At 41.6% G+C, this 26,043-nt stretch overlaps 1 protein-coding gene and 1 long non-coding RNA gene across 2 annotated transcripts in view; both read left to right on the forward strand.

Moving 5' to 3' along the window:
* The window catches only part of LOC130084235 (uncharacterized), a 212,983-nt gene that overhangs the window by 42,256 nt on the left and 144,684 nt on the right, over positions 1–26,043 (forward strand). The gene's annotated exons all lie outside the window — the stretch shown is intronic.
* The window catches only part of LOC130084233 (G patch domain-containing protein 8), a 135,249-nt gene continuing 123,011 nt past the window's right edge, over positions 13,806–26,043 (forward strand). Inside the window, exon 1 of the mRNA XM_056249472.1 lies at positions 13,806–14,209. Within this exon, the coding sequence (XP_056105447.1) occupies positions 14,096–14,209 (114 nt within the window). The 5' untranslated portion in view covers positions 13,806–14,095. The remainder of the gene's footprint in view (positions 14,210–26,043) is intronic.

Genomic DNA, 26,043 nt, shown 5'->3' on the forward strand with positions numbered 1-26,043 from the left:
GTGTTATGCATTCTAATAATTGTATCAACATATTTTCTTAGAATGCCAAGGAAAGAAAGCATAAATAAAAAAATCAAGGAACTCTCTGGTGCAGCCAAAGGAAGCATCCCTCTCACAAGTTGGCTGAAAAGAGAGAATAAAAATGCAGGTACTGTTAAATTAAATTTTTTAAAAAATGTTGTGCCCTTTTTGGTCCCTCTGCCCCTTCCCCTGAGGAGGTCGTGCACGCCACTGAGTCAAGGGAGAAGCCCATTGAGAGTTGTAAAGTTGCTCCTTCTGCTAGCTTATGGACAACTAATACTCACGATCTCCGGCTCTGCAAGATTCGGAAGGGAATGATTCAGATTCCTCTTGTCACAGCTACTAGAAGACGTACAGCTGTGAGACAGGCTGCTCACGTCACATCTACGTCATCAAGCTCAGTTTGAGCCTGCGCAGTGCGCTTGGCAATCAGGAAGTGAGTGCTTCTAATTGACTTCACTTTTCTCTGTTGAAGTCTATGGGGTCGCTGTTTCCATTTCTTTTACTGTCTATGACAATGACATACGTAGTGACCAAGCGTGCCGCACAAGCCCTGAAAAGTGAAGCCAAAACGTCTCGATCGCCCCCCGGTGGCCGGTCCTAGTATGGGTCATAAACCCCGCCTCCCCATGTTATGCACGTGAGACCAACTAAACAATTAAATTACACTTCAAATATCGTTTTTTTCAAATATGGTTTCTGTCATTTGCTGTAGTTTTTATCACGCTGATGTAATTTCAAGTGTTTGTTTTTAAAATAAGTTTGTTTTTAGTTAGTTATTTGATGCGGCGGTGGTGGTGACGTCATGATTGACAGCTGTGATTGACAGGTTCTCTGAGCGAAGTAGTCACTGAAGCACCGGGATTTTTTCGGGATCTTCGGAGGACTGAGGAGCTTTAAATTGAATATCTAAATTTCTATAATTAATTGAAAAAAAGTGCAGGAGCGTGTTCTTGCGATTGATTCTGCGAGAGTGAGGGCGGGGCCTTGATTTCGTGGCTTTACTTCCTGCTCACTACTGTGCATGTCTGGTCCCGAAATCGCTTCTGTGCAGACTCAAGTTCCAAGAGACTCAAGTTCCAAGTTCCATATCGGGATACTGGCGGCTTCACTTCTGACCAATGGAAGAGAGCGAAGGGGCGTCGTCCATCTTTTTTTACAGTCTATGGTAGTGACCGACGAATAGGAATCTTGCTAGAGAGGCCAATCTATTTCGAGTGAAACTAAAACAGCCTCGCAGCTGATGCAAATGATTGCACGCCAATGTGTATTGGCTTGTTTTAGTTTCACTCGAAGTAGATTGGCCTCTCTAGCAAGATTCCTATTTGTAAAGTCCAGCTCGATTGGTTCAAATGCGGCATCCAATCAGCGGAAGAAGGTTACTCTGCGTATTTCTTGCCTTTCCTTTCACGCAACACAACAAGATTAAATGCAATATATTTTCTCATATGTATTGACTCGTTAATTCATCTGACTCCATAAAATGAATAGGTTTTAATGATATCCGTGCATCATTAAATGTTAGGGAATGTTTGATTTTTCTTTTCAACACTGATTTTAGTTTATCCGCAATCAGGAAACTATATCGCTCAGCAGTCCTTCTCCGAAGGCCGCACGACACACTCCTGTCAGTTCCAATAACCAATTCAGAGGTAATTTGACTAAATATCTATAGGATCTGCCGTATTCACACAATTTCTCTGAAAATGGCTTCAGGTCAAGCCCGTGGTCTGTAACCACACACGTTTATCCAAAGTAATTACTAACTTAAAACAGTGGATATGGACACACCCAAACCTAGGTTGATTAAAACAGCGTTTGCTGATTCAAGTCGGAAATAACTTGTCCCCTCGTTCAAGTACACGTAAAATGGTATCGGATATTAGCCGTCGCTAAACTGACGCGAAAGATGTGGAAATATACGAATCCAACAATCTAGGGAATAAACAGTCTTTCAGAGTCACTCAGAATAAAATCAAACGTTTACAATTTATTGATCTCATAATGAAGCAATAATTCAAAATCCAATTCAAAAGGATAAAATCGTCAGTTAAACATTTCATCACAGTGATTCCGAAATCACAGAATTTGTAGAAATTATTATCTGTCAATAGAGTTACACACAGCGATTGCGCGGGCAGTCAACCTCCAGACTCCCCGAACTTTTCTGCTCTTTTTCCTTATATACCCAGATAATTCAATTGTTACCAAATGGTGATGTCTGTCATTATAATTAGATTTTGGTTGTCTATTCAGGGGCTCACACTGTGAGGTCTGCCTGATTTTACATACAGGAGGTAGTTTGAATGAGGCTATTATGGGACACATCACTTATCTCACATTTCATAACTTCTTTTAGCTTTTCATCATAGTTGGGAGAATGAGACCATGTTACCAAGCGCATTGTGACACTTTAAAAGACACCAAACATGAGTATTTACATTTTTGTACACACATAACATTGCATAAGGTTTCAGTGGATTTCAGGTGAGGAGGAGGGGGATGTGGGGGAGATAGTGTGGATGAAGTGTGAACTGCACTGTGTGCTGCGTCTCCAAAGTTCCTGTTACATATGCAGGAGGGAGTTGCATATTCAAGAGATAGTTCAAGTGTTAATTCCCAGTAGGGCCTTTTGTCACATTGAGGGGTCGACTAGACATCCTGGCTCCTATTCGTCGGTCACGACGTACGTCATAGTGACCGACTGATAGGGAACTTCTTGTTCATTGCAAACGTCAGCTATGCAAGCTACAGAAACTATTTAAAGTGCCCCTATTATGCTATTTTAAAGGTTCCTAATTTTGTTTTGGAGGTTTCCCACAACAGGTTAACATGCATCAAAGGTAAAAAAACACTTTAATTTTCTCATAATATACTGTACATTGCACATCACCTAATTTTTCAAAGACTCTAAACAACTCGTCCTCAGTGCTCCAAAGATTCAGTCTCCTTAAATCCCTCCTTTCAGCCTCGCAGCGTGGGTGGGTATATAATGAGCAGCAGGTGCGATTGCACTTCAGCTTTTTGCTTCGGAGCCAAGCACTTCGATGCCTCTACAGAGTGTGACTTCAACGAGCCTTTCTGGACCTCTCCTTCCCGGTGCGGGTGTTACAGCACAGCAGCACGAGCAGTCTTTTTTCTCTCTCTCTTCTCTGTCTTTTATTTTTTTCTGGTTTTGAGCAAAACTAAAAAGCTGTTATAACAGCTGGTAAGGTGTGCCCTCGAAGCGCGCAAAAGCTGTTTTTACAGCTGGGAAGACCTGCCAATGAGAGAGAGAGACAGCGCATAGACAGGTGCACATTCCTGTCTGTGTTCGTAGTGACTGTTCCCCTGCGTGCTTCAGCACCAGTGAGAGCAGTCCCTAAAAGAGCTTACATAGATAGAACGCGTCTTTTTAAAGATTACTTTCTGTCTGTGTGTTTCTGGATGCGGTCGTTACCTGGGATCACGGGATGGTCACGGTCGTTGCCTCGTTCTGTCTGGGCCTCGAACCCGCACCGCAGCAGTAGCCTCCACCTAAACGGCGCCGTGGAGCCAATCGCAGGCAGGCCGCCCGGAGATGGATGGGACTGCTCTCCAGGAGACGGTGATCGCACCGCTCCATCCCCCGGAAGAGGGCCGGGTAGAAAATCTTTTGTTCCGTTTTATTTGTGTTCCGCCGCTGGCCTTAAAACCAGCGGTACCCAAATTTTCAATAAAAGAGCAGTTTCTTTCATCTCTGGTTCAGAAGAGGGCAGTGGGGGGAGAGAATCCTCATCACTCTCATCCGCTTCTTCTATCGCCAGCAGGCAGCAGTGTGTCCCTGTATGTCCCTGGGGTGCTCAACTGTGTAGCCGACGAGCTATCACGAGCTGTGCTCCCGGGAGAATGGCGACTCCACCCCCAGGCGGTTCAGCTGATCTGGAGAGAGTTCGGGGAGGCTCAGGTAGACCTGTTTGCCTCCTCAGAGACCTCCCACTGCCAGCTGTTTTACTCCCTGACCGAGGGAACACTCAGCACAGACGCACTGGCACACAGCTGGCCCCGGGGCCTCCGCAAATATGCGTTTCCCCCAGTGAGCCTACTTGTGCAGACACTGTGCAAAGTCAGGGAGGACGAGGAGCAGGTCCTTCTGGTGGCTCCCTATTGGCACACCCGGACTTGGTTCCCAGAACTCATGCTCCTCGTGACAGTCCCTCCCTGGCCCATTCCTCTGAGGAAGGATCTTCTGACTCAGAGATGGGGAACCCTATGGCACCCGCGTCCGGACCTCTGGAAACTCCATGTCTGGTCCCTGGACGGGACGCAAAGGTTCTAAGTGACTTACCCCCAGAGGTACTTAACCCTCTGGGGACCAAGGGTTTTTTGAGGCCCTTGGGATGTTTTGACATGCACTGACATTTGTGCTTTTTTCAGTTATTTATAAACATGTTAATGGCAACGGTGTAAATTCACTCTATATAGCACAAACGGGGCTACCATAATATTTCAGCAACATGTATGTACATGTTTGTATTTTTGAGAGAATATTATTTATGCATGGTTATTGAAAAACATAAAAATAAAAGTTTCTGAAATAAGGCCACAAAACACATATTGATTATTTATTCACAAGACTTTTGAAAATTGTATCACATAGCCTAGAATATTTGCTCCAAAACTATGTGAGAATCATCCTGACTACTCATTCAGATAAGTCACTAAAGTCTTTTATAATGTGTATGACGTGTTTAGTGTGAGAAAGCTTTATGCGAGGAGGCGTGATCTCTCATTAATATGTATGGCATTTCACACCTGAGAAAGACAAAGACCCTCCCATAATGGCCCTATTAGGTGGTATCAGGCCCTTATGAGGAGCCTTGCACAAAGAATGAGGAGATTTAAAAAAGAATGGCTTTTAGATTGTTTGGATTTATTTACAACACAACATAATCCAAAGATACACAACAAAGGACTGGTTTCTGGTTAAAATTGCTTTTTAATTATATATACACTACCGTTCAAAAGTTTGGGGTCGGTACGATTTTAAATACTTTTAAAAGAATTATCTTCTGCTAACCATGGCTGCGCTTATTTGATTAAAAATACAACAAAAATCGGTTATAGTATTAAATATTATTCCAGTGTAAATCAGCTGTTTTCTGTGTGAATATATAGTAAAGTGTAATTTATTCCTGTGATCAAAGCTGAATTTTCAGCATCACCAGTGTCAGTGTCTTCAGTGTCAAATGATCCTTCACAAATCAGTATAATATGAGGATTTGATGCTCAAGAAACATTTATTATTATTATCAATGTTGAAACAGTTGTTGGTCTGTCAGTTGTACAGTTTTTTGTTTTGTTTTTAGGATTCTTTGATGAATAGGAAGTTCAAAAGACTTTTGTAACATTATAAATGTCTTTACTGTCACTTTCGATCAAATTAATTATTCCTTGATAAATAAAAGTATTGATTTCTTTCCTCCAAAAAATAAAAATAAAATTCTCACTGACCCCAAACTTTTGAACGGTAGTGTATATACACACACACACACACTGCTTAGAATAAGTGAAAACACCCATGCTAAAGTTGACTAAGAAGAGGAATAAAAAATCTTAATGCCTTAATTTAAAAAATGAGGAAAACTCTAACCTTTAGGGAAATGAATAATGTCCCTGAATTCTTTGTGAATGAATAATGTATCACAAATAATTAAATGTTCTTCTTTAAAATACAGGGTGCATACTCTGGACACTTCTATCACACACCCTTCACCATATAGACATGGTTTTATTTCAGTTCAAAGTTAGAGTTGGAAACATCTTGAAAAGAAAATAGTCTTTTTCCATAAATGTCTTAGTTTGATCATACATATTTCAAAGTTGAGGATTCATTATTTTGATATAGCTTGCATTGGAACAAACATCTTAGTTGATTTGTTTATTGACAAAACATAAGCTTATTTGATGTCTTTATTTTGAAGCTTATTTGATGCTTATTTGATTTGAAAAACTTTATCCAAAACTAGTCAAAGAAATGTTCTTTTATTTCGTCTGTAACAGTGCGTATCTGTGCGTTCATTCATTCATTCACACACACACACGCACACACACACACGCACACACACACACGCACACACACACACACACACACACACACACACACACACACACACACACACACACACACACACACACAGAGAGAGAGAAACATAATTCACATTTAAACAGTAGGATATGCTATTTGTCCGTTTACAGACACTAACGTTATTCTATATCGCGATTAGAACAAAGCACAAAACACTTACACTTCTCAGCTGAATCTGTTGCTCCTCCTCGAAGTGAAAATAAACCAGCCCTTCTGTGGTAAATGTCCCAGGATTATTCCTCATAGCCGCGCAAGACGAATCTTAATCTGACTAAAAAATATTGTGTGTTTACAGCATTTGGCTGGGGGCGTTTATCTATTTTGCAAATGGCCTCAACACATTATCTTATGAATAGCGCGCTCTGCGAGTGGGTGTGAACAAATTAACGATAATGAGCTGAGACAGGAGAAACTGTGCTTCTCTTTAGTTTTTGACAGATTACATTGCAGGAGAATATTTGTTTTAAATGTAAATTGTTTTATTTAAAAGTAGAAATTTAAAGCGTTCGTTAGACGTATGTTTCATGTTTGTGTGATAAGTATTAGCGGAGTTTCCGTTCATTTTCCAGACATGTTTCAGAAAGATTTTTGCGGAGACAGAGTGAGCTGAAAGCGCACCCTGTTTATTTTTATTTATTTAAAAAAAAAAAAAAGGTTTTGATGTTAATGTGAGTGTACACAAAAAAAGAAGACCCTCTATAGTTTATAATCATGTATTGATTTTATTTATATGACCATAAATGACGGAGTATTTTAAGTCTATGTTGCTGTTATGTGAAAAAAAAAACAGCAAAACGCGCGGGCACGTTCTTGGTCCCCAGAGGGTTAACACCATCACTTCTGCATGGGCGCCGTCCACAAGACGTGTGTACGCCCTGAAGTGGAACTTGTTCGTCGAGTGGTGTTCCTCTCGCCGAGAAGACCCCCGAAGATGTTTGATAGGGTCCGTGCTTTCCTTCTTGCAGCAAGGGTTGGAGCGAAGGCTGTCTCCCTCCACCCTTAAAGTGCATGCTGCAGCTATTTCAGCATATCATGACCACATAGATGGCAAAGCAGCAGGAAAGCACGACCTGGTCGTCAGGTTTCTTAGGAGGGCAAGACGATTAAATCCTCCTCGACCCCCTTCCATACCCTGTTGGGACCTTTCCCTGGTGCTTCAAGCACTTCAGGATGCTCCCTTTGAGCCTTTGCAATCAGCAGACTTAAAGCTTCTTTCCATGAAGACTTTGCGGCTGGTTGCACTGGCCTCTGTCAAGAGGGTAGGGGACCTGCAGGCATTTTTGGTCGACGAATCATGCCTAGAGTTCGGGCCGGGTGATAACCACGTAGTACTGAGACCCCGGCCTGGCTATGTGCCCAAGGTTCCTACCACTCCCTTCAGGGACCAGGTAGTGAACCTGCAAGCGCTGCCCCTGGAGGAGTTGGTTCCCAGAACTTCACCAAAGAATTATCCGCGTTTAAGGAACCAGGGGCAGAACAAAATGTGGCTATTAAAATAGATAAGGACAGAGTTAAAAAATTCTTAGGGGGCTGAAGGAAAGGAAGAGCCCTGGTACAGACAATATTGGTGGCCGCCTTATTAAAAGCTGTGCAGAGCCACTGTCGGACATACTTGCCTTTATATTTAACAAGTCACTTCAGTTACATCGGGTCCCTCATCTCTGGAAAGAGTCAGTGATTGTACCTGTGCCGAAGATAAAGGTACCCAAATCACTCGACGATTTTAGGCCAGTGGCTCTTACCTCTCTTATTATGAAATCCTTTGAGAAAATAATTAAACAGGAGATTATAGCAATGACACAGTCTCAAATTGATCCCTAACAATTTGCCTATAGAGCAGGTAGAGGAGTTGAGGAAGCCATAGGTAGCCTGCTAAATACAGTTTTTAATCATTTGGGAGGGGCAAAAACATTTGTGCGATTATTATTTATTGATTTTTCATCAGCTTTTAACTGCATCCAACCCCACATTTTAGCAGATATACTTTTAAAGAACTGCAACATTAACCCAGGTTGTTGCAACATCAACAGCCTGGTTAGTTGACTTTTTAACCTCAAGATCCCAAAAGGTTAAGGTTAATGGTGTCTTATCTGGTAAACTTTTATCTTCTACTGGCTCCCCTCAAAGATGTGTCCTCTCTCCTCTTATTTTTGTTTTATACACAAATTAATGCCGTTCACACTATGATGATAGACAGATTTTAAAATTTGCAGATGATTCTGTCATTGTGTCTCTTTTAAATGAAAATGTGATTGATCATGGACCAATAGTGAAGGATTTTAATGAGTGGTGTAAGTGTTCCTTTTTAAACATAAATGTGTCTAAAACGAAATAACTAATTATTGATTTTAGGAAACAGAGCCCATTTCTCCCCATCACTATCATTGATGGTCAACCCATTGAGCTAGTACAAGAATACAAGTACCTTGGCACAACAATTGACAGTAAGCTATGTTTTGATTCTCACACTGATGCTGTTTGTGCTAAAGCCCAGCAGCGAATGTATTTTTACCGTAGATTGAGGAATTTTAACATTGACTCCACTCTGATGAAAATGTTTTATTCTTGTTTTCTTGAGTCTGTTTTAACTTTTTGTTTATCTGTTGGTTTGGTTCCTTGTCTACAAAGAACAAAAAACGACTAGAGAGCATTGTTAGAACATGTAGCAAGATTGCAGGTATTGCCCTCAGGCAGTGACAACTGTCCGAACCAGCAAATTCAAATGAAATGCTAGAACAACTCACCCTCAGGTCACACTGGCTGTCAGTGACATCATTTCCTACGGTCATAGCCCAAGCTATAAGCCTCACAGGAAAACCTCCATAAACATGGTTAAATGAAAGGCCTACCTGGGCCTGCTCAAAGGCCTAGGACCACAACTTCAATTAGAAGGGGTCCCTTCTAGGGAATGTGGCTAGGGAACCCGAAGGAACCCCAGCCAATCACTATTCAGGGGAATGTACTCACTCCGAAATGCCACCAGGACGGCCTGACCCGGCATCAGATACATAGACACTTAGTCTGGCCACTTCCTGTCTGTCCGAAGACAGAGCCTCTGGACACTTGCCTTAGGTAAGGCATCCAACCCGAGGGACTGCGAAGCTGGCAGTGAACCACTCGGCCCGGATCTCAGAGACGGGATATCCCGGAGAGTATGACTCAACATAGTGCTTTCCAACCCTTGCTAGCGAGGGGAGTTTCTCTACTCGATCCACGGATCAACCCAGTGTCTGTGTGAGGCACTGAGGAGGCCTGTGAAGGCCTCAGGGCTGATCTAACTGGGAGGCCTCACGAGAGGCCTACGACCGTCTGACCAGACTCAGGAGTCCGCGTGCTCACAGTGACCCTCAATGAGGGGAGCATATGGTCCCCCTGGTAGGCAAAACCAGGCTGTAGGCAGGAAAGAGGTTCCGAGAGGGAACCAGTAGCAGAGAATGAACACTTTAGTCGAGCCAGGGCGCAAGCTCGCCTTCAGCAGCTGCCTGATAAGGCCAGCTGAAATGATAGCAAGAGGCCACTAGCTTCCTGAACCCAGCACCGCTAGGGAACCACTCACAAGGAGGCCTGGTGAGGCCTACTACCTGATAGCAACAGTATGTGGTCACCTACAGGGAGGCCTAGAGAGGCCTACTACCCGATAACGATAGTACGTGGGGAACTCACCCTCAGGGAGGCCTGGTGAGGCCTACTACTGACAGCCATAATATCTGGGAGCTTTTTCTGCTACCCAATAGAAAGTCAGGCTAGCTGTCCAGTTGTCTGTCCTTCGGCTTGTCTCCAGGGAGGCCTGGTGAGGCCTACTACTGATAACCATCTTAAGTGACACTCAACCTAATGAAAACTCAACAGAGCTCAAGGGGCGAAATACTCAGAAAAGTCAAAACGGTCCCATGGGCCGGACATAAGATATGGAAGCTTTAGCGTTAAGTTCTGCCAGGAAGACTCAATTGCTACGTCACTTATAACCTTCTCATCTATCCAATCGTGTCTAATACTTGCGGTATAAAAGACCAGTACTTACACATGTTTGAGTTCGCAGATGCTGACGCTTTCATTCACCTCCATCCTCCCCACCACCACCAGGATTGTCCCTTCCCCTCCATCCTCCCCACCACCACCAGGATGGTCCCTTCCTATACCTCACAGGGGGTCGGCTGCGCCCCTGCCTTCGTCTTCAGGCAGGAAATGCAGAGTCCGGACCCCCGGATTGCGAGCTATGGACGGGGCCTACGCCAAAGAACTTTATTGCTTGCTGGGTTATCAATAAATGTATTTATTGGTACAGTATTTATTCTCCCGAGTCTTTCTGGTAGAACTATCTGAAGCTCTAGCGTCAGTCAACACTCGAAGTAAAACATTCTATCAGAGAGAGACCAACTACTCTACCCTGAGGTGGCTAATAGCCCGAAGGATAACATAGTTATCGTTCTGGCCACCTAACGGGGAACTTCAGGGCCCTGATAATCCAAAAAAGTTCTCTTACCTTATTACCTTGACATGGCCCCATAACTCTATACAGGGAACGAGGTCTGTAAAGAGAAACATATTATTTTTTTAATCACAAAAAATACTCTTTGAAAGACCAGCAGCTCACCTGCGGCGTGCGAAGTGAAGACTCACCAGACAGTTCTTCATGAACATGGGGTCTACCACCTTTACATACCTGAAAGAGGCACTCTCACTAACCAAGCCGAGGCGGGCCATCAGAACATTGTTCTAACCATGAGCCCAGCCTCAGGCCTGATGTAAGAAGCGCCTGGGGAGTCGGGGAAGAGAGGAAAGGGCTAAGATATAATCACGCCCTCAGGGAAGATGATCCATGACCGACGCAACGTGCGTTTGTGCCGGATCACCTCCCTCAGATCCCTCTTCTTGCGGGAGTCGCGCCTCCTCTGCGACCTACTACTCCACGGAGGAGGCCACGAGAGGTGACACTGGCTCTCTGGCCTCATCTAAGGTCCTCGGACCATGATAGGCCAGGCCCTCCCATCTGTCTGGGCGTGGACACGGATCTCAGCGGTATGTATGTCCTGGATACAGCTGAGCGCGCCTTCGCCTCTCTGAACTTTCCAACCACCGCCAACAAGGAGGTGCCAAAAAGCTCAGAGGGCGAAACCAGCGAATCGAGGAGGAAGCCTTTCTCTTTCTTCCCGATGTCGGCCAGGTTCAACCACAAATGTCTCTCCGTGGCCAGTATCGTCGCCATCCGGGAGAGCTATATATATATATACATACATACCTTTTTTCATTTGCGGCGCAGCTCAGTAACCGCCTCAGGGGCCCCACCCCCAGCAGATCCCCCAGCAGATCGGCCTGGTGTACCTGCAACACCGCCATGATGTGCAGGCTAGCACCGGCCTGACCCGCTGACGTGTATTCTCTGCCATTCAACTGGCAGGGTTTGAGCTCTCAGTGTCGATTGTTTTCCCATCGACGCCTACCCACGCTCTCCTATCCTCCTGTGGATACAGGCAGAGTATGGGTTCTTCCATGTCCTCTCGATCTCAGTATGAGATCGGGAAGAAATGAAAGGCTCACCTGAGCTGGTGGTTCTATGACCGGGGAAAAAACGCTCTCATCGCGAGCGATTTCTCCCCCAACGAGCAGCCACGGGAGCTGCAGCCTGCCCGCGGCGCGTTCTATAATACCAACCAGCTCAGCATACACAGGGCAGGGTGGCTGAGAAGATACAGGAAAATGTTGTATTATTACCACCCTCATCAGCCATCTCCTGTTTGTCCGGGAGAGCGATTGCTGCCGGACTAAGTTTTCCCTTTTTTTTTTTTTTTTTTGAAAAACTTCATCCAATTGCAGCTTCTCGTCAGCCGCCGCATCGTCTGAGAGGATTACACCCCTCTCAAGGCGATCGGCGAGCTTCATCTGTGACATCCAAACGCTGAACCCTCTTCTCTCGAGAAGAGGAACAGGCGCGATCACAATTTGTACAGGCAGTTCCCTCGAGAACTGCCTGTGCGCGTCTTCCTTTCCAGACAAAAAAATGCACAGTTCGCGTGTGTCACCCGGCTTCAAATATCTTGAGCACGGGTCTGCACACTTCTGAAAGCATTTCATAATTACCTGATTTTCAAAGCAGTTACAGACAAAACAGTCCCTGAAGACGAAAAGATGATTTGTCATGTTTGCAAGGCGCCCTTATATACTTCCAGGTCGCACGTTAATCATTCACACTAATGATTCACGGGCTGTCGCCGGTCAATGTGATTGACGTGATTTGATAGTGATTTCAGACACCTGTCACGCCTGAGGCGTTCCCCATAACGTCGATGACGTATTGTTGAGTTCCCTTCGAAAGGGAACATTCTCTAAACTGTAAGTTCAATTGTCACAACTGTTTGTTTGAACTTCAGAACTCTATTGTATGTCTGCAAAATGTATTTACTCACCCAAAACATTCAATTTATGCTTCAAAACCTAGTTAATGTGTCAGTAAATTGCCCAATGCCACCAAAATAAAAATAAAAATTTTCATTGTGTGAGCCACACTGGTCAAAATGTTTAGATTGTTTGTTTGTTTTTTCACCATGGAAATATATACAAATTTTCATGTGTTTTCTACTTTTTAGTTGACACTATACAAGAATGTCAGTTTTGTCTGGTTGAATGCTCTTGTGTATCAGACTGAGATTTTTAGATACAGATTTCAGCAATAAACATTTAAAAATCTGTACTCAATCATATTATATTGCAAAACAAATGTGCCGTTATTAGGGTGGGATAAGGATAAGGTCAGGGACAGGTTTAGTATGGGTAGGTGGGTTAAGGTGTAAGTGAAGGGTCAACAGTGTAATTAATTATAGATTTAATTACAGCTGTAATTACATGCAGCCATTTTGTTATAAGTACAATGTACAGACATGTGTGTACACAATAAGTGCGTTGTATCAAATGATTTATTTAAATGTTAGTACATAGTTAAAGACAAATCAGTGTACAGTATCTGTACGTTATAGATAGATAGATAGATAGATAGATAGATAGATAGATAGATAGATAGATAGATAGATAGATAGATAGATAGATGGATGGATGGGCAGATGAGTGGATGGATGGATGGGTAGTAAAGGGTTTACATGCACATGAAGGTGTTTACTTAAAGGACTGATTGCATGGCAGCGCCAAAAACTGCCCACGTACAGTTGAAAGCTTTAACTCTCCCTCAAATCCCTCCTTAGCAGAGAGAGAGAGAGAGAGAGAGAGAGAGAGAGAGAGAGAGAGAGAGAGAGAGAGAGAGAGAGAGAGAGAGAGAGAGAGAGAGAGAGAGAGAGAGAGAGAGAGAGACCGCGCGCGAGATAGAGAGAAACAGAGGGAACCTCTGCTTTACGCAGTTGGACTCAGCTAGGAGCGCGTCCGTTTCGGCGCAGGGAAGCAGCATTTGCGATCGGACATCCAGCAGAGCAAATCCGTGAGAGAGTTGACCGGTCAATTGAAGACACTCGCGCAGTCAATTGAAATCACGCGAAGCATTACTCAGATTTAAAAGTACCACGTTACACTAGAATGATTATTTTTTACATCACTCTACAGACGTGACTTTTTGGAGGGTGTTTGAGAGGACATGACCTCAGTTGAAGTGTTTCTTGTATTGGCTATAGCCTAAACAATGCTAAACGTTTGAGTCTGTGGAAAAATCACAGTAACATCCAAAATCCAAAGAGCAAAATCCAGTAACATCCGTCTGGGCTGGAGAGCAGGTGCCTGTCTCTTCTTGAAGAGGAAAACAGACAGAGGATGTGACAGAAGTGTGGGACAGTGTTTCCGATTTGCAGATTCGTATTTTTATCGGCGTGTCCTCGTAACGACGTCCTGTACTGACTGAAGCGATCGGACCGGCGCTCACAGACCGTCCTCTGCCTACTTCCACTCGGTGTAACCCCTGCGAGATCTTCTCCAAAGTAACTTGCTCGCCTGGCCGTCCCTGGAGCCCGCTCATGGGTGACGCTGGACCGGATGGCGTGCTACTACCTTGTGATCAGCTCCACGCACCTAAGCAATGGACACTACCGGAGCATCAAAGGAGTTTTCCGTGGTCCGCTATGCAAAAGCACCGGAGGCGAATCACCGGTAATATAGCCTACTGCTCAAATTGTCGTTTTTGTTTATTAACGATATCACCACAATGCGCTATTAGCAACTCATTTAGCATGTTCTGTTCGTTTGGATTGGTTTTGTGTCTTAGTTTCCAGGTCACCTAATCAAAAAGTATGTTTATAAAACGCACGCGAAAGCAAAATCTGGACATAGGCTATACTTTATTGTTGGCCATATAAGTGGGAACACCTTTGAATGAAACATAAATATTATTGCACGGGTAAAGAGAGGATTTGATGATCTGAAAATCATGCCATTAACATGACCTTCACTTGTAAACTGCATTAGATTAAATTTTTTAAATAACTGCATTAAATGCAAAATTAAAATAAAAAAAGCATTTTGTTTTATGTTGCAGGGATGGGGGATTTTATGTATGTAATGTGTAAGCATCACTGCATATCTCAAATGTCAGGCTTGTGAGTCTATGAGGCATTGGTGGCTTTATTTGTGCTTTGACCAACAGTGCCTAACAGACTGATGGCAAGTCTTGCATTGTTGGGCTCAGACAATTGAGCTGTAAAAATGTTAAACTTCGGACCTCAAGCACTATTCTGGTGCTAGGTTAACCCTCCTGTGGGTGTTTACAAGCTGCAGCAACTGAAATCCATTGATGGCCTAATTCATCGTAAAACAGATAAAACTGTTTCCTGAGATGTCTGTCATATTTGAAGTTGTAGGCCTACTTTATCCCGAACTGCAGGTGAATCCAGATCATGTGGAATTCTTTGCGGGAAGTCTTCCACATGTGATTTTATAGTTGTATAGAGTTTGAATGACTTTAAAATTTCCGTTTGTTGCTTCAAATAGAGCATGCAGCTAATTAGCAGTTATATAATTAGGTAAATTAAGGATATATCAGGACATGTTTAGTGCTTAAAGCAATAATGGAGCAGATAGAAACAAGAGAGCAGAGTTTCACCTGCTGCCATTTCCCTCTCAGCCAGCATTATTCCAGCTCCATTCACATGCTTAATTTGGGCTATACTGGGTGCCTAAACTTTGCAACCGGTCCAGACTTTTTCCTATCAAGAAAATTATGTATGCTTATGAAGACTTGTACACATCAAAGGCCGGCATAAATACGCAAATTGAGACTTGTACCTGATGTACCTTGAGAAAGGGAAGTGTGTGTGTGTGTGTGTGTGTGTGTGTGTGTGTGTGCCACTTTGGCCCACCCCACAGGATGGACAGACAGTGAGGACTGATTGGAAAGAAGCTGGGCTCAGTGGTGATGGTTTTGATGGGTAATTTCAGAGCAGCTGTTGTGAAGGGTGCATTTGCTCCAGCTTAAATCAGAGTGCCATGTTCACTCTAACTCAAAGCATGAGGAGGATACACACACACCCTCTTAGACACATGCAGGCATGCACACAGACTGCAGAATGACATGCTCGAGTTTCTCAGCCGCTCTGACAGCCCCATTGTCTTGCATCCCATCCAGATTAATAATCATTTGCATATGTTGCAGTGATGTGCTCTTAAAAAGTCAGATATGCAATAAATCATTTTAGCTGTTCTTAATGCCCTTAACATGTTCATTTTGACGTTCTCTGACGTGGTGATTTGTGTAAGAAAATTAGGTGCTGTTATGGCCAAAATAAATATGTATGGAAACTGCTCTCATTTAACAAAAGATATGCTTTGGTTTAGTAATAGGAAGTGCTGTCTGTAATGAAGGAAGAAACACTGGTGGTAATTATAATATTCACCTATATACACTGTACGCCAGCACACACTCTAAACAACCATGTTATGCTCCAGTTGTTCTCTATCCCAGCACCAGAGGGCACCTCATGGTGCAAAGTTGGCAGGTTGTTTGTTTTAATGACACACAGTATAATGTTGTCTGCAATAAAGAAAATAAAAATCTAGTTAAAACCCGATGTGCCAGTTTTTAGAAATGTACTCTTTGTATTTATTGTGGCTTCATATGTTTCTAAAAAACTTTTATAGGCCTACCATTTTCAAAGAAAAGTTTCTTATAAAAATGTCATGAGGTGTAACCATTAAGTATGAAGTACAAAAATGTATTTTTGAAATGTTTTGAAATGATTTTTACTTAAAAAATATCAATAGAAATTAATCATTAAGATTCTACAGATTCTGCTCTTTAGAACAGCAAAACAGCTGAAACTTCCTTAGTTTCCTGTGGTGTAGCCTTAAGACCAAAACTAAACCTTACCAAAATGTTCCCCATCATTGAGTCTCCTGTTTAACTCATTGAACTGGAATGTCTCAGTCTCAGTGAGATGTCCCAGACTAGTACTTATGTGGATCAGCTTTCCGCTACAGCAGTCAACACCTGTTCGTATGCACTGTGGTTCACCCAGTACCATCAAGCTCGTCTTATGGGGCTCCATCTCCACTTTATGTGGAGAGGCTCCAAGCAGATCTTAAGCTGAACTCGCTCAGTATCTGGGTTATTCCCTCTCACTCCGCCCATGACGTGGTGTGGATGTTTGATGTCGAGCTGCAACAGGGACCCAGTTTGCATTCCAAACTGCCATCTCCCACCACATTTTTAAAACATGCATACTACTGAAGAGGCATATGTTGATAGCTCCGCCTGCATGAGTGAGACACAAATGTACAATTTATGTGCAGAAGGCAGTGAGTTGAATTAGTTCTAAAACATTGCAGCTATTGCGTTAGGTAAGGGGCTTGTCGGTTTGCATTGGCTGCAGCTGAGATAAAGTGGCATTTATTCATGGATTTGTGTGCTTTGAATATGGGGGGGTTGGGAGCTTAAAGTGATGCTTATTTTGTCCTATCTATTAATTTATTCAAAATTAACAAATTTACACAAACATTGTCTTCTATGATGAGCATGTTTTTAGATAAAAAAATTTGTATTACAATTCAATTGGATTTTTGCTATTAATTAAAGCTGCAGTCCGTAGCTTTTTTGGGGTTAAAAATAATCCAAAATACATATTTGAGAAAATATATAACCAGCCAGTGTTCAAAACTCTCTGCTTGCCTTAGCTCGATTCAAAGCGGTAAGCTTGTAATAATGTTTTTAATTCCAGTGGTACTGGTGGATATCCACGGGAGATTCGAGCATGTCTTTGCGTCATTACGTCACATCTGTACACATAAAGAAGGAGTCTCGGCTAGTATAGGCTATATTGCGTGTGAGGATGCTGGAGGTGGAGATTTATAGCCTTTTCTCACAGCACTTGATATAATTAAACTTATCAATTTGATGGCGGATCCAGAAAGGTTCAAACGACAATCACCAGTGACAACAGATTCACCCGCTGTAAAATGCAAAAGACTTCGTTCGGACTTCGGAGTGGCTAACTTACAGAAAAAAAAGAGACTGCAACCGGACCCATGCGAAAACAAGGATACATATCGGAAGGACATTACATGTAGTCACGCAATGCTGACGTTGTTAACATTAACAATTTGAGAACAAAGTATAATTTGCACGGTTTTGCGTGATATGATAAGCGATTTTTAGATTTAATCAGCGCGATTTACTGCAATGTCAGAACCAGAACAAAAGTGGATGTTTCTTACTTGTTCAGATGACATTTTCCGGTGAAAATTCTTATGTTGGTCATACTTCCAAAAATAATAATCTATGATTCTGAATGCCAGTATCGACACCGGTGCGGTGACTGACAGCTGCACACTCTCCTCAAACATTGTGTTCATCCGCGCTGTGCCGTGTCGAGGGTGTTGAAGTACAACTCACGTAAAGTTGATAATTCCGCGAATGAATGCAATTGAAGATTTCAAACAGAGATGGCGACAAAGAGGAAAAACGCCGGACTGCAGCTTTAAGCTTTTTCTTCATAATGAAGAACGAAAAATTATAGGCCTACCTCTTCAATAATTTTCTATTATTTGCTTTAGGTTGGTTCAATTTTAAATTAAATCTCTATGATTGCATTTTATACATTTATTTGATGGAAATATTGTGGAATATTATTACAATTTAAAATAACTTTTCTTTTTGACTATATCTTAAAATGTAATTTATTTCATCATTTCATGTTTTACATGTCTAGTCAGATGACCTTTAATGACTCATGAGCCTTATGGTCAGGAAATGTCAGGCTGTTTTGAAAACCACCGGCTATAATGCCTTCTAAGTTAACAAGGATATTTCATTGCTAGTCTATAGTTATTGATTATTGAGTTTACTATTCCTGCTACTTGCATATTAGATTTTGAATTCTTTTGAACTACTGCCAGTCGACTTATATAATTCCACTCTGTGCTTTCTAGTTAAGAGCTGCCAAATAAACTGTAATCTGTGATGCCACAACTTGCATTTTGACACTCTACCAAATAAAAAAAATTAATTAACAAAAACGAGCAGGTGCTCATAAGTTTCTTTTGGCCTCGTAGGGCTGTCATGTGGAGAGGCAGTTGTCCAAGTGCACACTATATAAACACACACTAATGAGTGTATACTGTAGTAGTTTCTAGTTTAAATGTGTCTGAGTTGAGGCACACACACACACACACACACACACACACACACACACACACACACACACACACACGTTGGGTTTCCATGTTTTATGGGGACTTTCCATAGACATAATGATTTTTATACAGAACAAACTGTATATTCTATCCACTTACACTAACCATATCCCTAAACCTACCCATTAAAGAAAACTTTCTGCATTTATACTTTTTTTAAAAACGTCACTTAAAGGATTAGTTCACCTCAAAATGAAAATTTCTTGATAATGTACTCACCCCAATGCCATCCAAGATGTTCATGTCTTTCTATCTTCAGTGGAAAAGAAATTAAGTTTTTTGAGGAAAACATTTCAGGATTTTTCTCACACAATGGACTTCAATTGCAGCCAACATTTTGAAGTCCAAATCAATGCAGTTTCAAAGGGCTATGAAGTGTTTCAAACGGCTCTGCACGTTCCCAGCTGAGGAATAGGGTCTTATCTAGCGAAACGATCGTTAATTTTCTTAAAAAAATAAAAATGTATATACTTTTTAACCGCAATTGTTCGTCTTGTGCTGGTCTGCGACGCGCCAGGGATTACGTCATCACGTTCTTCTCAACCACAACCAATGTGCAGCAATTACCTGGATGATACAATGGAAGCCAAATTGTTGAAGCCAATATGGGGACGATTAGGAAGCCATGATGATGGACAAAGGCCAATGATCAAATTTGGCCAGGATGCTGGGGTTACACCCCTACTCTTTTTCGAAGGACATGGGATTTTTTTATGACCACAGAGAGTCCTCGGTTTAAAGTATCATCCGAAGGACAGTATTTTTGACAGTATCGTGTCTCCATCATACTAAGGTGTTCGGACCCACACAGAATGCAGGTTAAGCACCCCCTGCTGGCCACACTAACACCTCTTCCAGCAGCAACCTAGTTCTCATTTGGCATGTGATTATGTGGTTCAGTGCTACAGTATATATGTTATGTTACAGCTATTGCTATTATTTTGCTCAACACTATGTTATTTTGAAAGTTTAAAGGTTAATTTGATACTTTATTTGTTATTTTTCTCACTGTCTGTCAGTGTAAATGGCTTACTAATGATTCCGGCTGTTGTGGTAATGAGTGGCTACTGCTGTACTTAGCTCAGCTCTTTTTGAGGAGCGTTAGCGCTGTTGCTGTGCTAATGGAGTGTAGCAGGCGGCGTTTAATATTCAGCCCCAGGCCTGGCCACAGCCGTCCTCTGAGTTTGCCTGTCTGAAACTCTTTGTGTTGGCTTGTCCTGACGTTAACACGGCCGGGGAACTCTAATCACACGGGAAGGCTAATGAATCACTCTCTCCTTTCGGCTTACTGTGCAGAAAAATACAAACAAACGTGTGCACAAGTGCACAGACTTTACTTAACGCACAACGATGGACCCTTTTCACTTAAACACATTTGTGGGTCATTTCTGCAATGCTAATTTGCCCGATTAACTGATTAAATGCTTCATGAGAGTCTAATTAATCAAAGAGGTCATCCTACATTTGCAGGCACACAGCGGCACATAGCAGCGGTCTCCTGTGCCTCCAGTCTTTCTGCTTTTAATCCGAAAAAAATCCTGACATAGCGTGGGAGGAAGTAACAATAGACAAGAATCCACATTGTTTTCAAACCGTAGGCAGAATTGGATGTTCATTAATGGCCCTCACTTACTGTAATTATGCAATGAATTAAAAGAAAGGTGAGGTGGAAGATAGAATGAGAGAGAGAGAGAGAGAGTGCTTGAGGCTGACGCAGCCCAAAGTATCTCAGCCTTACACTGTTTTAACAAGGTTGGTGAGAATGACAGAATGGGTCTTGCTGGGTACCGGCAAACACAATCTAAATGGCTTGAGGATTTTCTAACATGTTTGAAAGCAATTTGTCCAGGCACTCAAAGGCCATTCTAATCAGAGGAAATGATTGTTAATGGCCTGTAAGTGTTTCTAAATGGGTCTAGAGGAGAGAAAGAGAGGGGGAGAGAGGAACACGTTTACATCGGTCTCTACGGTGCCTTGTTCCCTCTCCATCTTTCTAAGAACAATCTTTTCTAAGAACAATGGTTAATGATAAGCTTAATTTGAGGAATGAATGCAAAGCTGATAAACAAGAAAATCATTAAAGATTATCATCTCAATCCACTGATCCATCTCAGTCAGAAAACCTGATACAAATGCCTTGCTGTCAAGGAGTTAACATGCTCCTTTTCTGGTAGAATTATAGTCATATGTTAAAAATTCTCCTCTGAACCATATTTTAGGTGCCATTTTTAATTTTCTGCCACCTCCAAAACACAAATGCAGCATAACTGTTTTTAACATTGATAATAATAAAAAATGTTTCTTGAGCACCAAATCAGCATATTAGAATGATTTCTGAAGGAACATGTGACTCTTAAGACTGGAGTAATGATGCTGAAAATTCAGCTTTGCCATCGCATAAGAGACCTTGTTTTTCAAAAACATTAAAAAAAATCAACCAGCAGCCACAAACATTTGAATGATAGTGTATGTTTATGAGACAAATCCCACATTTTTCACTTTTCTTGTGCTGATATGATTGAGGTTGTGTGCTCTTGTGTTGTGTAAAAAGATTTTCTTGGAGTAAGTGAAGTTGGGAGGCTGGCTACTACAGTAATTTTAACAGTGAGTTGCTACAGTGGGTCTGTTGTCATGGGGATAACATTGTCAGAGGTGAAGGTGGAGGTTGTGCAATTATTTTGATAGACTACATTTTTTGTTGTATCAAACGATTGGGTAAGAATGAGAGAAGGAGTCCTTTTGAGACTGGAGCTGGACTCTGTGTGTCAGGTTTGTAAGGACCATTGTGAGGACCAAATGTGGCCAGAAAGATGGTAAAACCTGAAATAACAAACATTGTGTGGGCCATAATAACCGTAACCAACAGGAATGAGTTTTCCAGAATGCAGTGCACTGACCCCCTTGAACAAGGTAAACAGCATAACCACTTCAGAATTGTTGTAGTGTGTGCTGACAAAGCTGCAGACAGCGCTTACTGAACTACCGGCTCATTTACGTTAATTGGCTCTCCACTTTCATTCGGATTAAAGCCAAAATGTTCCCACACCGGAAGTGTGTATCGCGGCTTTGAATCCAAGTCCATTTACACTTATTCTTCCAACCTAGCTGTAGTCTTTAAGAAAACTTTAAATAACGCCTCAGATGAGATCAATCAGCCAAAATGTTGATGACATTCATTTTTATGTAAACATGGGCAATATATCGTGCCACCAAAAAATATCCAGGTCATGGCCTACTGGTATACAATATATTAAAATTCTACACTATTTCATCTAAATAAATATTTAAAAAAAATCTGTTGTTTTAAATATTACTGGCATTTAGGCATCACAACAAGAAAGTATGAAAAATGTATATTAATTTCGAGATTTATTTTAGATTACGTTTAACAGCGTTATGAAATATTATTAGTGTTTTTAAAGATTAAATTTAAGTGAGCGTTAGATGACATTTTTTTAAAGTAATCTAATGCAGAAATGAGAATGCAGAATTAAATAACCAATGTTAACTAATTCCAATTTATTTAAAACATCCCTTAGAAGAAAAGGTTCTATATAGAAATGTAAATGGTTCTTTCAGGCGCTTCATATATGTATAACACCTTTTAAGGCTTTTCATTATGGAAGCATTTGATGGATTTAGTTTTAATTTTAATTATATTTTGAAATAACCATTGAACATGATGGTATTATTTAACCATTTAAGACATTTCTCATTGTATGGAACCTTTTTTTGGCATAAAGAGATCCTTTAAAATTGTGTCAAGAACCCTACTAGTGTTCTAAGAGTGGTAATGTATATGGTACCAATGTATTGTGTATCCCTATATGCTTACATCTTAACTTACTCTTTTTATTCCAAATCTATGCGTTTTTATTCTTGATTTGCGTGTCAAGATAAATTATTGTATTGTGAATCACAGATATGTGTGCGTGTTGTTGTTGTGACTGTATGCATGAAGTTGTTGTGTGGAGCTCTAATTTTGAGTACAAAGCTGAGGAGGAGAAGCCATCCGTTCAGAGTACTAATTAAAGCCTGGAGATTTTTCAGGCAGGGTGTACTAACATGTAGCCACACAGTAACCTGCAATAAACAATTTTAAAGAGAGAGGTTTTCATACGAGTTATGCTACCTGTCACTGTCAATATAGCTGCTGATGAACGAGAGAGTCTCTCTCTCTCTTTCTGTGTGTGTATTTTAGTGGGCGATGAAGAAAGAAAAGTGAGAAGCTGAGGAATACAGTGATGGTACAACAAGCAAGCTAATTTTATTCAGCTGATAAGGCTGTAACAGGCTAAATTTAATACAGCGGAAACAAAATAATATTCCTCTGACATTTTGAGAGTGGAGGGAGGCTCATTCTCTGTGTTTTTCACCACCTAAAACAGTAGAATGAGAGCTAGTGCTGCTTAATAGCAGAAATATTCATGCATTTCCTTTCCTCTTCCTTCTTGCAGACACCAAAATAAACTACACTTCAATTTATTGGGCCAATCCCAAACATTCCCTGCTCCAGCAAAACCGCTTTGTCTCCCTGGACACTTCACAGCAGCTGTTTTTAAGATCTCTCTTACGCACACGTTTCTGAGGAAACCCTTTTTCCTCAGTAGATATTTCAGTGATTATTAGTACATGTAGGGAACAGTAATTGCATTGTCACAGCAAGCACCACAAAATCATAGTCTCACTAATCATCAATTTAACTACTTCATCAATCACCGTTTCTCTGCTCTGTTATCCATTAAGCATCCTGACTAACTGTGCTTGGTAATTCGTAGGCGGAAGTCTGGCTACAAAATTTATTCTAATTCTAAAATCAGCTTTTACAAGTAAATAAAATGGAATTACTTGCCAGTTGGCTGGTTACCAGTTTAATATTTTCATAGTGACACTACAAAAATGCAAAACATATAAGATATTACCAACCCCATACTAATACTGTGTTTGACCCCCTTTCGCCTTCAGAACTGCCTTAATTCTACGTGGCATTAATTCAACAAGGTGCTGAAAGCATTCTTTAGAAATGTTGGCCCATATTGATAGGATAGCATCTTGCAGTTGATGGAGATTTCTGGGATGCACATCCAGGGCACGAAGCTCCTGTTCGACCACATCCCAAAGATGCTCTATTGGGTTGAGATCTGGTGACTGTGGGGGCCATTTTAGTACGGTGAACTCATTGTCATGTGGAAGAAACCAATTTGAAATGATTCGAGCTTTGTGACATGGTGCATTATCCTGCTGGAAGTAGCCATCAGAGGATGGGGACATGGTGGCCATAAAGGGATGGACATGGTCAGAAACAATGCTCAGGTAGGCTGTGGCATTTAAACGATGTCCAATTGGCACTAAGGGGCCTAAAGTGTGCCAAGAAAACATCCCCCACACCATTACACCACCACCACCACCAGCCTGCACAGTGGTAACAAGGCATGATGGATCCATGTTCTCATTCTGTTTACGGCAAATTCTGACTCTACCATCTGAATGTCTCAACAGAAATCGAGACTCATCAGACCAGGCAACATTTTTCCAGTCTTCAACTGTCCAATTTTGGTGAGCTCTTGCAAATTGTAGCCTCTTTTCCTATTTGTAGTGGAGATGAGTGGTACCCGGTGGGGTCTTCTGCTGTTGTAGCCCATCCACCTCAAGGTTGTGCGTGTTGTGGCTTCACAAATGCTTTGCTGCATACCTCGGTTGTAACGAGTGGTTATTTCAGTCAAAGTTGCTCTTCTATCAGCTTGAATCAGTCGGCCCATTTTCCTCTGACCTTTAGCATCAACAAGGCATTTTCGCCCACAGGACTGCCGCATACTGGATGTTTTTCCCTTTTCACACCATTCTTTGTAAATCCTAGAGATGGTTGTGCGTGAAAATCCCAGTAACTGAGCAGATTGTGAAATACTCAGACCGGCCCGTCTGGCACCAACAACCATGCCACGCTCAAAATTGCCTATTCTGACATTCAGTTTGGAGTTCGGGAGATTGTCTTGACCAGGACCACACCCCTAAATGCATTGAAGCAACTGCCATGTGATTGGTTGATTAGATAATTGCATTAATGAGAAATTGAACAGGTGTTCCTAATAATCCTTTAGGTGAGTGTATATTAGGGGTGTAATGGTACACAAACATGGTGGTCGGAACGTACTGTACCTCGGTATTGAAGTCACAGTTCACAAAATTGCTTCTTTTTCTTTCTTTTTTATATTAACTCTTTTTTTTTTTTAACAAATATTGATATGTGTTTATATAAATTCTATTAATTCAAAAAATTCTTAAGGATAAAAAAAATCTATCTTAGCTAATGCTGTAAACTACATAGGTAGCCCTTAATTACACATTACTATAATATTAAAGGTTACAATTAACAACAGAGCTCCAATACGTAACCAGGGCGTTGCTATTTATTTTTAGACATAGCCTAATACTAACACTCAAATAAAATAAAAAATACATGTAACTTACTGTAAATTGCACAAAAGGCAGGTTTTGCATTAAAGCTGCAGTCCGGCGTTTTTCCTCTTTGTCGCCATCTCTGTTCGAAATCTGCAATTGCAGTCATTCGCGGAATTATCAACTTTACGTGAGTTATACTTCGACACGACACAGCGCGGATGAACACAATGTTTGAGGAGACTTTGAGGCTGTCAGTCACCGCACCGGTCTGGATACTGTCATTCAGAATCACAGATTATTCTTTTTGTAAGTATAACCAACATAATAATTTTCACCGGAAAATGTCTTCTGAACAAGTAAGAAACATCCACTTTTGTTCTGGTTCTGACATTGCAGTAAATCGCGCTGATTAAATCTAAAAATTGCTTATCATATCAAATTGTTAATGTTAACAACGTCAGCATTGCGTGACTACATGTAATGTCCTTCCGATATGTATCCTTGTTTTCACATGGGTCCGGTTGCAGTCTCTTTTTTTCTACTCCGAAAGTCCGAACGAAGTCTTTTGCATTTTACACCGGGTGAATCTGTTGTCACTGGTGATTGTCGTTTGAACCTTTCTGGATCCGCCATCAAATTAATAAGTTTAATTATATCAAGTGCTGTGAGAAAAGGCTATATATCTCCACCTCCAGCATCCTCACAAGCAATATAGCCTACTAGCCGACTCCGAGACTCCTTCTTTATGTGTACAGATGTGACGTAATGACGCAAAGACATGCTCAAATCTCCCGCGGAAATCCACCAGTACCACTGGAATTAAAAACATTATTACAAGCTTACCGCTTAGAATCGAGCTAAGGCAAGCAGAGAGTTTTGAACACTGGCTGGTTATGTATTTT

Source organism: Rhinichthys klamathensis, unplaced genomic scaffold (assembly GCF_029890125.1).
Source record: "Rhinichthys klamathensis goyatoka isolate OS25496 unplaced genomic scaffold, OSU_Roscu_1.1 h1tg000060l_1, whole genome shotgun sequence".
Lineage (NCBI taxonomy): Eukaryota > Metazoa > Chordata > Actinopteri > Cypriniformes > Leuciscidae > Rhinichthys > Rhinichthys klamathensis.